The sequence below is a fragment of the Xyrauchen texanus genome, chromosome 43, assembly GCF_025860055.1.
Source record: "Xyrauchen texanus isolate HMW12.3.18 chromosome 43, RBS_HiC_50CHRs, whole genome shotgun sequence".
Lineage (NCBI taxonomy): Eukaryota > Metazoa > Chordata > Actinopteri > Cypriniformes > Catostomidae > Xyrauchen > Xyrauchen texanus.
The window spans coordinates 1,003,591-1,016,844 of NC_068318.1; the positions used below are offsets into that span (position 1 = coordinate 1,003,591).

Below are 13,254 nucleotides of genomic sequence, written 5' to 3' on the forward strand. Positions count from 1 at the left end.
AGTCCTAACTAAATAGGACTTCTGAATAGGACTAAATTCTATTATTAAATTAAATTATTAATTAATAATTAATAAACATTAATTATTAGTTATATCTGATAGTAAAACTGATCTAACCTGGGATCCACCCCCACGCATCGACAGGACTCCACCCCTGCCATGAAGGGGAGGAAGTCATCCTCATCGCCATAGCGATTTGAGCGACTATGGTATTTTGGATGACTCGGACGACCCGCAGTCATACCGACACCAAGGCTTGCACATTCGACATCTCGAGTCCCTCGCAAGGGACATAGAACGTTTTGACCCGAGTAATCGAGATTCAAACATCGACGATTATCTCAGAGAATTTGACTTCTGGTTGACTTGCTTTATGCTTCGTCGTGTGAAAAACTCAAGCTCATATGGAAGACCACAGTAAGGAGTGTTCATCTGTTCATGGAAACTCTGTCGACTGGTACCCGAGACCGCTACTCAGCTCTGTGTAAAGCTCTACGCGAGGAGTATTCGCTGCATTCCGACGAAGCCTCCGCTACCATAGCCGCTTTCACCATCACACAGAAGAGGCATGAGCCTCTGCATGAGTATTACAGATGCCTGAGAACCACGTACTTTCAAGGTTGTAATGCACCAGGGCTGGAGGAGGAATGAGCTTTCAAGTCTCTCTTCCTTCACAACCTCCACGAGAGCATACAATATGACGTCATGATGCACTGCAGAATGGGCAGCTCCAAAATGCTGGAAATCAAAAGGTATGTGCAACTGGCATTTGAGACACGCATGTGCCCTGCCCGATGGTACGCAGATGATGCCAGGGTCCTGGGAATCAAAGCCTCAGAATATGCAGACCGAGCGCTTGAAGGCAGCGAATTACCTCGCGTTAAGTTGAATGCGAAGACAGGACCCCAGAGGCGCCGATCACACCGCCAGCAGGGTGGGCAACAGAACCAGGGGGGTGGCCAAAAGGAAAGGTACAGTTCGAACAAAAACCCAAACAAGAAGGTGAATGGGTAGAGAAGGGTTCATACCCCCTCAGAGAGCGAGATTTGAGAAGGAATATAAGGAGGATATAAGGAGATGCTTGATGGAGTTAGAAACACAGCTCATCTGTCATGTTCCAGGTCTGCCAACTCCTCCAAGGAACACGGTGCTAAAACCCCATCAGGGTGACGATGTACCCCCTCCCATTAACGCCAAAGTTTACTTTGTAGGTTGGGGAAAGAGGAACAGGGGAGCCCAAGTTGCTTTCCAAAACAGTCACTCCTAATACACCACACCTTCCTTTTCTGACCTTCTTGGGCTTCCTTGTCCATAAAACACCCAACACACACATACATCAGTAGTGGTAGTGGGGTGCATCAGCTCCCACGCACTACTTGACACTGATTCCGAAATAATGGGTTCTAACACCTTCGCAGAGGTGGATGGAGCAAAGCGAGAGCTTTGGGAGACCATGGCAAACCGTTACAGACATAGACCTGCAATATAAGCATTACAAGCTACACGCTATCACAAAACGGGCCTGGGTCGACATTACCTTTCAAGGGATGACGCTAACACACCCTGTTTAATTATGTCCCATTAATACGAACCCACTGTTAGTTGGCCAGGACCTACTGAACTGACTGGCTCCTCTCATTGACTGCTGTCATGGACACATGGGCTCAGGTTGACACACCGAGACCACTTGGTCCAGAAAACAGTTTGCCAGCCTCAGGTGGACAAGTCGCATCCAGAAATCCAGCAGAGACTCCAAGAACAATTACTGTGCCTGGGTAAAACCCTCCAGAGTGCTATAGTCACTGTAAATTTGTACTCCGCTCTTTTAAAAAAAACTTTGTATGCTTTAGGGACTTTTCCAGAGGTAAAAACATAACATTCGACCGCCATGATACAGCCACTGAACTATGGCTGCAAAACCAAATGTTGTTCTTAACGATTCCCCAAGGACCATGCACCGTGACGATATTGTCCTCCATCATCTCAACAGCGACAAATATGATGAAGAAATCGTGATCATGGACGCATTTAGAGGTCACAACCTCACCATTGATGACACCCTTCAACAGCAGCTTCAGGCTGATGGGACGAAATTTGAGAAGTTCAGTCTCAAACCGACTGACTTGACCACTATATTTGCTAGTTACATAGGCAGATCTTCAGCTTACCAAGAATACCCCATCAGTTTGGTTATCCTCCTTAGCGGTTGGATCATCACTTAATTTATTGCACACACAATGTTTCAGATACATTCAACACATACAGGCCAGACTGGACTCCCTCCGCATACAGCTGCATTTACAGTCTGAGCCCATACTACAGGTTAACCCCAATCATTTCCAAGGAAAAGCCTTTTAACCCACCTTTCCTCCAACAATTTGTGCCAACAAAGGATTGTTACAGTTAATGCTGTACCTACATATAACTTGAAATGCTTATGTGTGATGGTTTAGATTAGGTTACAAGTTCTAAGCCCAGATGTGCCTCAATCTCTGTCCAGACGATAAAGCCTCTGTGAACTCTAATGAACTGTATAGACTGTGCAACCATTTTCTTTCCTATCAAGAATACATGGATGGCGTAACTGACAAGAACTGTTTGGCCCTTCAGTTGCCCTAAAGATGCTGGACAACAACCAACTCTTCAGAACAATGTTGGGCCTCATGTATTACAAGACAAAGACAGGCCTAACCATGTCCTAAAGCCTGACTGATGCCCACAAAAACAAAGTCATAAAGATTTATGACTTACTGATAAAAACCGTGCCAAAATCAAACAAAGGGAGTACAAATCCGACTACAAATCCCAAGAAGCCTTGCTCACTTTACAACTGTGTGAAATTCCAAAGGATCGAACTCTCAACTCCTATTGGATGAGGCACTCAACAGAACGGACCTCAACTATGATGTCACAAGGAGTAGAAATACCTCAAATCGTTCTTTACCTCGCTTCCAGTGACTTTGCTAGCCATGCGTAGACGCAGTCATCACTGCTCTCAGGTATTGCCTCAATGCACAAGGAAGTAACGTACGACTTGAAACTGTGGCCATAAAATCTCCATCTTGCTGGATGAGTTGAGATTACTCTGTGTTCCACCGAACACTTTAACAGATCCGAAGGAGGAGACCGCCTGCAGAAGTGAAGAACGAAGAATCCCCTTCCTTCTTCAATGAAGTTGACGTCCTGATTTCTCCGCCAGCCCGCAGAGAATCAGCAGCCGTACCGCCCACCGACAGAGTGTGGAAACGACCTCCCATCATCCTTACACACACACACACACACACACACACATTCCGTCCTCTCATGTGTTATAGGCTTATTTTGGTTACCATATCTAATCACATCACTGTTTATTTGTAAGTCAAAAGTTTATTGACTGCATTGTATTGATTATTAATTGATATTACGGCATCAGTAAACTTTGTTATATTTCAAAGAGAAGTGTTTTGGTTTGTTTTGCATACACATGGCAGGGGATGCCAGTGCTCGATTTCAAACCTTAGCTGTTTCCTTTTGAATTTTGATGATCTATGTGCATAAATTTTCCTAAGAGAAAAATCTAATATTGATACTGTTATACTGTCTTGTTATTAGTCCCTGATTCCAGGGTGGTGCCCCTTCGACATTAATCCAATTCTATTGATTTTGATAATTGACAATTATCTTTGATGATTGTTGATTTAAAGGAATAAAAAGCTAACATTGATTCTTATCAGTGTTCTATTGATTTTAATAATTGATAATAATCTATGATAATTATTAATTATTGCTAATAACCAAACCGCTCCTAAACTGTGAACCATACGTATATATATATATATATATACACACACAATCGGTCAAAATTTTGAAATGCTTGCTCATTCTTTATTATACTTTTTTTTTCTTCACATTTTAGAATAATAGTAAAGTCATCAAAACTATGGAATAACATAAATTGAACAATGTGAATTATGTTGTGACTAAACAAAACACAAAATAAATCAAAAGCTTCTTCAAAGTAGTCACCCTTTGACTAGATTTTGCAGACATGTACTCAGACATTTTCTTAACCAACTATTTGAGGGATCAAATTCTGATTGATATTTTATTTTAAAACACTGAAACTTAAATCAGTTATTTTAATGTGACTCTTTTTTGTTGGGAAAAATTTTATGAAAAATAAAAAAGCTGAAATATCTCGCTTGAATAAGTTTTCAATCACCACATAGCGCTTTGAATTTTGGCCAAAAATCTTGGATTATCTGATCACAAAACCTTCTCCCACATTGCAGCTGGGTCACTCACATGCTTTCTGGCAAACTCCACATGTGCTTTCAGATGGTACTTTTTGAGTAATGTCTTCTTTCTTGCCACCCTCCCATACAGGCCAGTGTTATGCAGTGCTCTTGATATAGTTGACTGGTGCACAATTAATCCACTCCCAGCCACTGAACTATATAGCTCCTTCAAAGTGAGTGTTCGCCTCTCTGTGGTTTCTCTCACAATTATCCTTTTTGTTAGAGTGCTGAGTTTTGAGGGATGGCCTTTTCTCGGCAGAGCCTGGGTGGTGTGGTGCAGCTTCCTGAGGAAGTCCTGATTATTGATCCAGCGGTGCTCACTGGGATATCCAAACATTTGGATATTATTTGGTACCCTTTCTGTAATCTATGCATTTTTATTACTTAACTCTAACTTCTGTGGAATGCTCTTTTCCTTCTGATTCACAGCCTGCCCAATGATCCTTCAAAAATGTTTTTTTTTTTTATTAAGAAAATGTGATTGCAACTTTAATGACTCACAGATATCACTTTACCAATGGTAAAGTAATTCTGTCCTCGTTAGGGCAATTTCTTCATTAAGTCCCCCCCCCCACATAAAACCAATGTCACCTAGCAATAATTGATTTTGAGTTCCAGTGTTTTAAAATAAAATATTTTATTTTAAAATAAATGGAATTTTATTTTAAAATAAATGACATTTAATTGCACCATTTGTAATTCAATAATATGAGATAATTGGTAAGGGGTTTGAATATTTTTGCAAGGCACTGTTTATACACAGTGGATATAAAAAGTCTGCACACCCCTGTGAAAAATTAAACAAAGATAAATATTTTTATTATTTTTCTCTGAAATGTGTCACTTTGGTTTTCAGTGGCATTACATAAGCTATAATTGTTACATTAAAGGTGCAAAAAGTCTGATATTATTTATCTTTGTTTAATTTTTTACATCACAAAATCCTGCTGTTTAAACAGGGGAGGGTAGACTTTTTATATTCACTGTATATACACTCTCAGCCAAAAGTTTGGAATGATGTACAGAATGATGTCTTTCTTATGGAAAGAAATTAGTACTTTTATTCACAAAAGTGGCATTCAACTGATCACAATGTATAGTCAGAGCATTAATAACGTGAAAAATTACTTTTACAATTTGAAAAAAAACGTTCAGAACTTTTTCATAGAGTTCTCATCAAAAAAATCATCCACATGCAGCAATGACAGCTTTGCAGATCCTTGGCATTTTAGCTGTCAGTTTGTCCAGATACATTTCACCACATACTTCCTGTAGCACTTGCCATAGTTGTGGCTGTCTTTTCGGGCACTTTTCAAGCACCTAGATCATAGATCCTAGAACTAGATCAAGAATGCCAAGGATTTGCAGAGCTGTCATTGAGGATTTTTTGATGAGAACTCTTTGAAGTAGTTAATTTTTCACATACATAACTATACATTGTGATCAGCTGAATGCCACTTTGGTGAATAAAAGTACCAATTTCTTTCCATAGCAGCAAAATCTCTACATTATTCCAAACTTTTGGCTACCGTTCAGCCACAACATTAAAACCAGCTGATAATATTGTGTTGGTCCCACAAAAATAGCACCAACCCGCATATCAGAATAGCATTCTGAGATGCTATTCTTCTCACCACAATTGTACAGAGCAATTTTCTTGAGATACCGTAGGCTTTGTCAGTTCGAACCAATCTGGCCATTCTCTGTTGCCTCTCTAACAAGGCGTTTCCATCTGCAGAACTGACACTCACTGGATGTTTTTGTTCTTTACACAATTCAGAGTAAATTCTAGAGACTACTGTGTGTGAAAATCTCTGGAGATCAGCAGTTACAGAAATACTCAAACCAGCCCGTCTGGCACCATTCAGTGGGTGTGAGACACTATGGCTTGAAGGCCTTTCCAGGTCTCCATCTAACCATTCAACGACCAGATGGATGATCTGGGGGTGCTTCAGCAAGGATGGATTTGTGCAAATTCGTCTCAATGGGAATGTGCAAGCCGCATTTTGCCTGATAGATTTCCAGTGGCAAAGCAATTTCTCTAAGCAAATTTCATGTTTAGTTTTACGTTTGTTGAACTTAAACATGCAAGTTTGCTTTGCTGACTATTGTTAACTTGCCAAAACCATTTTTCCCACGCATTTGGCACTTAGCAAGTGTTAATTTTGGATGCTCTGTATAACAGTCTGTATTTTTTGTGTGTTTTAGAACCATTCGGTGTCCATGACTGAAGTCACATGACTAAGGGGACAACACCGCATCATGTTTGCTTCACCTCAACACTTCTAGGCACAAAGAGTTTTTGTACTGTGGCATAATGTAAAAAAAATTAAAGACAGTATTATGTTGTAACTAGTTGTAACTAGAAGCAGCTGTTTTGTACATTTTGTATAAGAGAGTACTGTCCCTCATAATTTCAACACTGCTCAATTCATGTCAGGTTTAGACTTCTTTGTCATGTTTTTCATCACAAAGTGAATATATACAGTCTATATAATGTAATTGTTGTTCTGTGGTATTTGTACAAATGTTTTATTTAGATTTCCTGTACATTTTTGGACATAGATCATTTTTGTATTTTTTTTGTTATCTGTATAAAGCATTTTGATCAATTTTGCCTGCTGATTTTCCAGGAATGTTTTTGGTATACCTATTTTTGGTGTAAGATGTAAAAGAAAATGTGGAATTGTTACACGTTGTATCTGATTCTCCATCTTTCAATGGCCATGTGCTCACCATGAAATACATTGAAATTGTTGAATAACCTGTTATTCCTGACTGTATTCTGTTTCTTTTTTCTTTGAAGTTTGCATTTCATTTGAAATGCTAAATATATTTTCCTTGAGTAGTCTGTCAAATAAATAGTGTAGCCAATAATCCAATAATATGACTGGGTTTCCTTTTTTAAGGGAAGACATGATTTGTTTACTGTTTTTGAAGTTAATTATGTTATAGCTCTAGGGGACTTTGGTTCACATTATATATATATATATATATATATATGTTTTTTGGATAGGAGCAAATATAATGAGCTTTACAAAGAAGTTAAATATAGTATAGTACTTGTGTTCTACATGTTAAATTTAGAGAGGTGTCCAGTTATCGTTTTGGAAATAAATTTTTTGTCAATAAATGAGTCCAGAAAGAGAAAAGAGCTACTCAAATAGATCAAGGCCACATCCACAGTAAGCAGTTTAAGTTTACAAAGTCCGATTTCCTCCTCCGTCCCCCGGCGAATGGCGGCTGCTCAATTGGGGTGGATGGTAGTGGTGAGGCGCTCTCCTCCTTCCCAGGTTTTAGGCACCAGTGTAAAAGGATTAGTGGAAAGGAGGAGGCGAGAACTGGCTTGACAATATAAATAAAATTTTAATTATAAACTTAACCAAAAAGACAAACTCCAGTCTCAACTCAGCCTTTATCCCTCTCGTTGGCTTGATTACCCTGATTAGGGGCCAGGTGTGCGGAATCACGACCCAGCCCTGCCACAAACATCTCAAGTATTCTATAAACAAATTAATCAACATTGTGGTTTAATCAGTCAATGCAAGACCACTTTAAACATGTTCATTACACATATATTCACCCCATTTAAGGAAAAAAAAATATGTTTTAGTGGGGCCTGTAGTCCCTTTAGCCTATAGGAGCATTTACACCAAATACTATCTTTTCACATCTTTTACAGTTATTTAAAAAAAAATCTTATTTAATAACCTTGAACAAAACTGAAAATGACAAATAAGTATTTAGTCTCTAAATACATAATCATACATTTATAGTCTAAATACATTTAGTCTCTAAGTAAATGTGATAATTTCTCATGGATTCTCACCTACAAACATTTACATAATTTTCATAATCATGAGATTAACCATTTGTTGACCTAGTTGAACGGCTCCTAAAAATGTGATCCAATCTTCAACTTAGTTATAACAAAATTGATGTGTCTTTAAAAGGATTTGCAACAACAAAACAAAACAACATTTTGCTAGTAGTTTAAAAATCAGGGTCAGTGAAAGTGTGTAAACCTCTTTGATCATGAACTCCTCTAAAGAGAACTTCCAATCAATGCCGGTTTTAACTGCCACTTCACTTGACATCACAAGAAATTATATTCTAAATGCAATATGGTCAAATAAAATATTTTAAAGCTCAATAGATTGAAAAGGGTTTAAATTTATTTGGACTGTGCTGTATGGACTTTAATAGTCCATAGGCAGATATATTATGAACATATGAGGCAAAGGTTGAATATTACATGGTATTATATAGTATTATCTGTGAATACCAATGTAAAAATCTAGAGCGCAGGGTGGCTAATGACCATTATAATGCCGATAACAGATCTGCTCTCCAGATAAATAAAATTAACCCTAACCCGGACGATTAATTGTCCATAGCAATATATCACTAGTTTTATCACTTCAAAGAATATTATTTCTTAGAAAGACATTATGATGAAACATCTTAAATACCAGGAAATATGTCTGCCTGATGTGACTTAGTTCCACATGGCATTGTTCAATAATCTACATAAATGAGAAACATCAAAGCCAAAAACTGAACATGCAGAGTACAAAGATTGGAGGAAACAAATCACTGCACATCAACAGCAACCTTATACCAGCTGTTGGTAAGTTTTAGAATAATCAGTTTGGGGAAGATGCGCTGCTTCAGGGCTTCAATGACTTACAATCATTAACGGAAATTACTTTGCTGAAGTAATGGAAGTGACATAAATTTTGTGTTTTGCAAAGTTTGTAGATTATTTTTAACATGTTTCTATATACTGGAAAACAATGATACGCATTTCATAAGTTCATAAGAAAGCCTTTTATTGGCAAAAACATTCAATATATGCAAAGAGTCAATATTTACAGTGTTGACCCTTTTTCTTCATAACCTCTGCAATTCGCTCTGGCATGCTGGATATCAGCTTCTGGGCCAAATCCTGACTTGATGGCTGTTAGGAATGAAACTTGGATCTCGTTTTAGTTTAGCACACAACACTTCTACCATCGGTCCCTTTCTGTGCATGTCCAGGTAAGTGTGCATATCTGGAGACTTCATGAAGGGAAAGAACGAAAACACACGGTTGTTTCTATTCAATCTACTCAAAGTTTATTACGGCAAGCATAATATTTATACCTTTCAATAACAAAGAACAAACAACAGCCAATAGTATAGTGATAGCAAGACTTGCGAGACAGCCAAGGACAATAAATGTTGACCGGAATAGCATGGGAACGGTAATCATATGAGGTCAAGCAGTCCTAGATATGTGTTATGTCCGACTGAGATATTTAGCTCAAAGAAAAGAGTATGTGCTGGTTGGACTGCAAAACATTCTGAGAAGAGGATAAGACAAGAGAAACTAACAGAATCTATCAAGGTCTTCGTGCGTGTGGTGTGATTCGCACACACATTCATAGTTAGATGTCAAACTAAAGACAGCATGTACAATTTATATTTCTCACAATGGCCTTTCTTGCCTCAAAGTTGATCATAATTTGTGGGCTTCTGCTTGTCCACTCACCTTTTGAGAATCAACCACAGGTTCTCAATGGGATTAAGATCCAGGGAGTTGCCTGGCCATGGATCCAAAAGATCATGTAATGATCTCCGAGCCACTTCATTATCACTCTTGCCTTGTGACATTTGTTTGCTACGTCATACTGGAAAATGCACAGATCATCACCAAATTGCTCCTGGATCGTTGGGAGAAGTTGCTCTTGCTGGACGTTTTGATACCATTCTTTATTCATGGCAGTGTTTTTGGGCAGAATTGTGAGAGAGCCCACTCCCTTGGATGAAAAGAAACCCCAAACATGGATGGCCTCAGGATGCTTCACTGTTGGCATGACACAGGACTCCTGGTAGCATTCACCTTTTCTTCTCCGGACAATCGATTTTCCAGATGTACCTAACAATCGTAAGGGTTGTTCAGAGAAAAAAACTTTCCACCAGTCTTCTGCTGTCCAATCCTTGTACTTCCACCAGAATTTCAGTCTATCCTTGATGTTTTTCTTGGAAGTGGCTTCTTTGTTCTTTGCTGCCCTTCTTGACACCAGGCCATTGTTCAAAACTCTTTGCCTCACTGTGCGTGCAGATGCACTCACACCAATCTGCTGCCAATATTGAGCAAGCTCTGCACTGGTGGTGACATGATTTCACAGCTGTCTCCTCAGGAGGAGACGTTCCTGGTGCTTGCTGGACACTCTTGAAGTTCTTGATTATCTGGTAAATGGTTCTTTCAGGTGCAATATTCTTTGCAGCAATTTCCTTGCATGTGAGGCCATTTTGATGCAAAGCGATGATGGCTGCATGTATTTCTTTAGAGGTAACCATTGCTAACAAGAACACAATGATTGGAAGCAATTCTTCCCTCATTTTATATCAATCAGTCTGCTCTTATAATCCAATCAGAATGATAGAGTGATTTCACCTGACTAGTACTCATTCACACTTTTACAGGTTCTGCTGATATGATTATTAGCTGGTCATTTTGTGCCAGGGCCAAAAAACAGTGAAATTAGTTTTTTTGTGATAAAATTAATTTATTTTGCCAATGAAGCTTTTTACAATTATTTAAAATGCATCTGATCACTCTGCACAATAATCTAGAAACAATGTGAATCAACACCACAACAACTGAAACAGAAAACGTTGCAAAACATTTATGTTACTGCCAATAATTTTGGCCACGGCTGTACAGTTGAATATCACGATGACTGTTAGTGATATCCATCAAAATATGCTCAGCAATTTAACGTGGCAATGATGCAATTCCCAGGCATTATTAGCAACACCTTTATTATAAAATGATATTCAATATGTTGTTGTAAAAACAAAAGTCAAATCCCTAACCTTACCCAAAAACAAATATTAAAAGAATGTTTTGCATAGAAGAATAAACTACAGTAGTTGTTGCTAACTGCTGTGCAGTTCTGATCTCTACATACAAAACATGTTATTACTTTATTATAACATTTGCTACTTGGTTCAATATTTCGTTATTTAGTGCAATGCCATGCATGTATGTTTTAGTGTTGTTTAAATATACAAATACATTTTTGCACCACTATATATGACTCTACAAATAATTATTTTTTATTTGGCAACACAGAGTAAGATGCAGATGTAGGATATTTAGACTGCCATTTTCTAATATGTGCTAAAATGTCCATATACAGGCCCTTGCATCTCATGATTTCATATTACAATATGTTTATAGCTACTGCCGCAGTGTCTACAACCTCAAGTCAATATTATAGAAAGAGAATGAAAAGTTGACACAATCTCTAAATATCCTCAAGAGATGGTGATAGCTAATTTACTGATGTACTGAAGCAACAATGACCCATATATGAGTTTGGATAGTTTAACTATACCACAGACGAGACTTTGCCTATAGAAGATTCATATCAAGTTTCTGCAATAATTAACATGATGTTGTGCTTAGAAACATATATTGTCTTATTGTGTTCTTTTTGTGTAGCACCTTATATATATATATATATATATATATATATATATATATATATATATATATATGTGTACACACACTGGCCAAACGTTTTAGAATTGAAAGATTTTGCTCTTATGGAAAGAAATTGCTTCTTTTATTCACCAAAGTGGCATTCAGCTGATCACAATATATAGTCAGGACATTAATAATGTGAAAATTCACTATTACAATAAAAAAAAAAAAAAAGTAAATCCACGTGCAGCAATGGCGGACTTTACTGTGAAACTGGTGTTGAGCAGATAGAATTTAAGGAAGCTGTCAGCTGAGCGTGAGGCATCTGTTTCTCAAACCAGAGACTCTGATATACTTATCCTCTTCTTTAGTTGTACATCTGGCTTTCCACATCTCTTTCTGTCCTTGTTAGAGTCAGTTGTCTTTTTTCTTTGACGACTGTAATGTATACCTTTGTATGAATCTTCCATTCCTCAAAACAATGATTGACTGACAAGTTTCTAGAGAAAGCTGTTTCTTTTTTGTCATTTTGACCTAATATTGACAACACATGCCAGTCTGTTGCATACCAACATACTACAGCATCATCAACAGGTACACGAGATATCTCTCTCTATCTATTACTCTCTCTCTCACACACACATACATCCTTGTTTCTCCAATAACATTTTAGAAACAGGCCAAACCATGATACAAGTAGTTCTAAAGTGATGTTTTTGAGAGGCTTGGTCACATCATTTGTTTTGAACCAGCAACGGCAGATCCATACTCAGTTTCTTCTAAAAAAATTTAAATTTACTTGTTCACTGAGTTGAGGTATATAAGCAATAACACGCTCGCAATCATGCGATATGTCCATAAATCAGCACTGCTGTGATTGCCTGCTGCTTAATCACAGCAGTGCTGATGCAGGGCCATATCGCACGATTGCGAGTGTGATGTTGCTTAAATAAACTCAGCAAAAAAGAAACATCCTCTCACTTTCAACTACTTTTATTTTCAGCTAAATTAATGTGTATAAATATTTGTATGAACATAAAAATATTCAACAACTAAGACACGTTTCACAGACGTAATAACGTGACAACATAAATTAAATAATCTGTCCCTGAACAAATGGGGGGGGGGGGTCAAAATGAAAAGTGGAGTTTATGGTGTGGCCACCAGGTGCATTAAGTACTGCAGCGCATCTCCTCCTCATGGAATGCACCAGATTTGCCAGTTCTTGCTCTGAGATGTCACCCCACTTTTCCACCAAGGCACTTGCAAGCTCCCGGACATTTCTGTGGAGAATGGCCCTAGCCCTCACCCTCTGATCCAAAAAGTCCCAGACGTGCTCAATTCAAATGGGATCTGGGCTCTAGAGAGACTCGTCAGTGAAGAGCAGTCCTGTCTGGTCCAGCGAAGGTTTTTTTGCCCATAGGTTACGTTGTTGCCAGTAATGTCTGGTAACCTCTCAGCCTATTGCGGACAGTCTGAGCACTGATGGAGGGATTC

The 13,254-nt window shown here is 38.3% G+C and overlaps 1 protein-coding gene across 7 annotated transcripts in view; it reads left to right on the forward strand.

The window, feature by feature from the left end:
• The window catches only part of LOC127635633 (phospholipid phosphatase-related protein type 1-like), a 206,971-nt gene extending 199,826 nt beyond the window's left edge, over positions 1–7,145 (forward strand). For 3 of the 7 annotated variants that reach the window (XM_052115791.1, XM_052115792.1, XM_052115795.1), the window contains one exon: positions 6,489–7,145. In XM_052115791.1, the coding sequence (XP_051971751.1) occupies positions 6,489–6,521 (33 nt within the window). In that variant the 3' untranslated portion in view covers positions 6,522–7,145. Of the gene's footprint in view, positions 1–4,368 lie in introns of all 7 variants that reach the window. The other 4 variants (XR_007969509.1, XR_007969508.1, XR_007969507.1 and 1 more) reach the window with 4 other exon arrangements.
• The last annotated feature ends 6,109 nt before the right edge of the window (positions 7,146–13,254 follow it).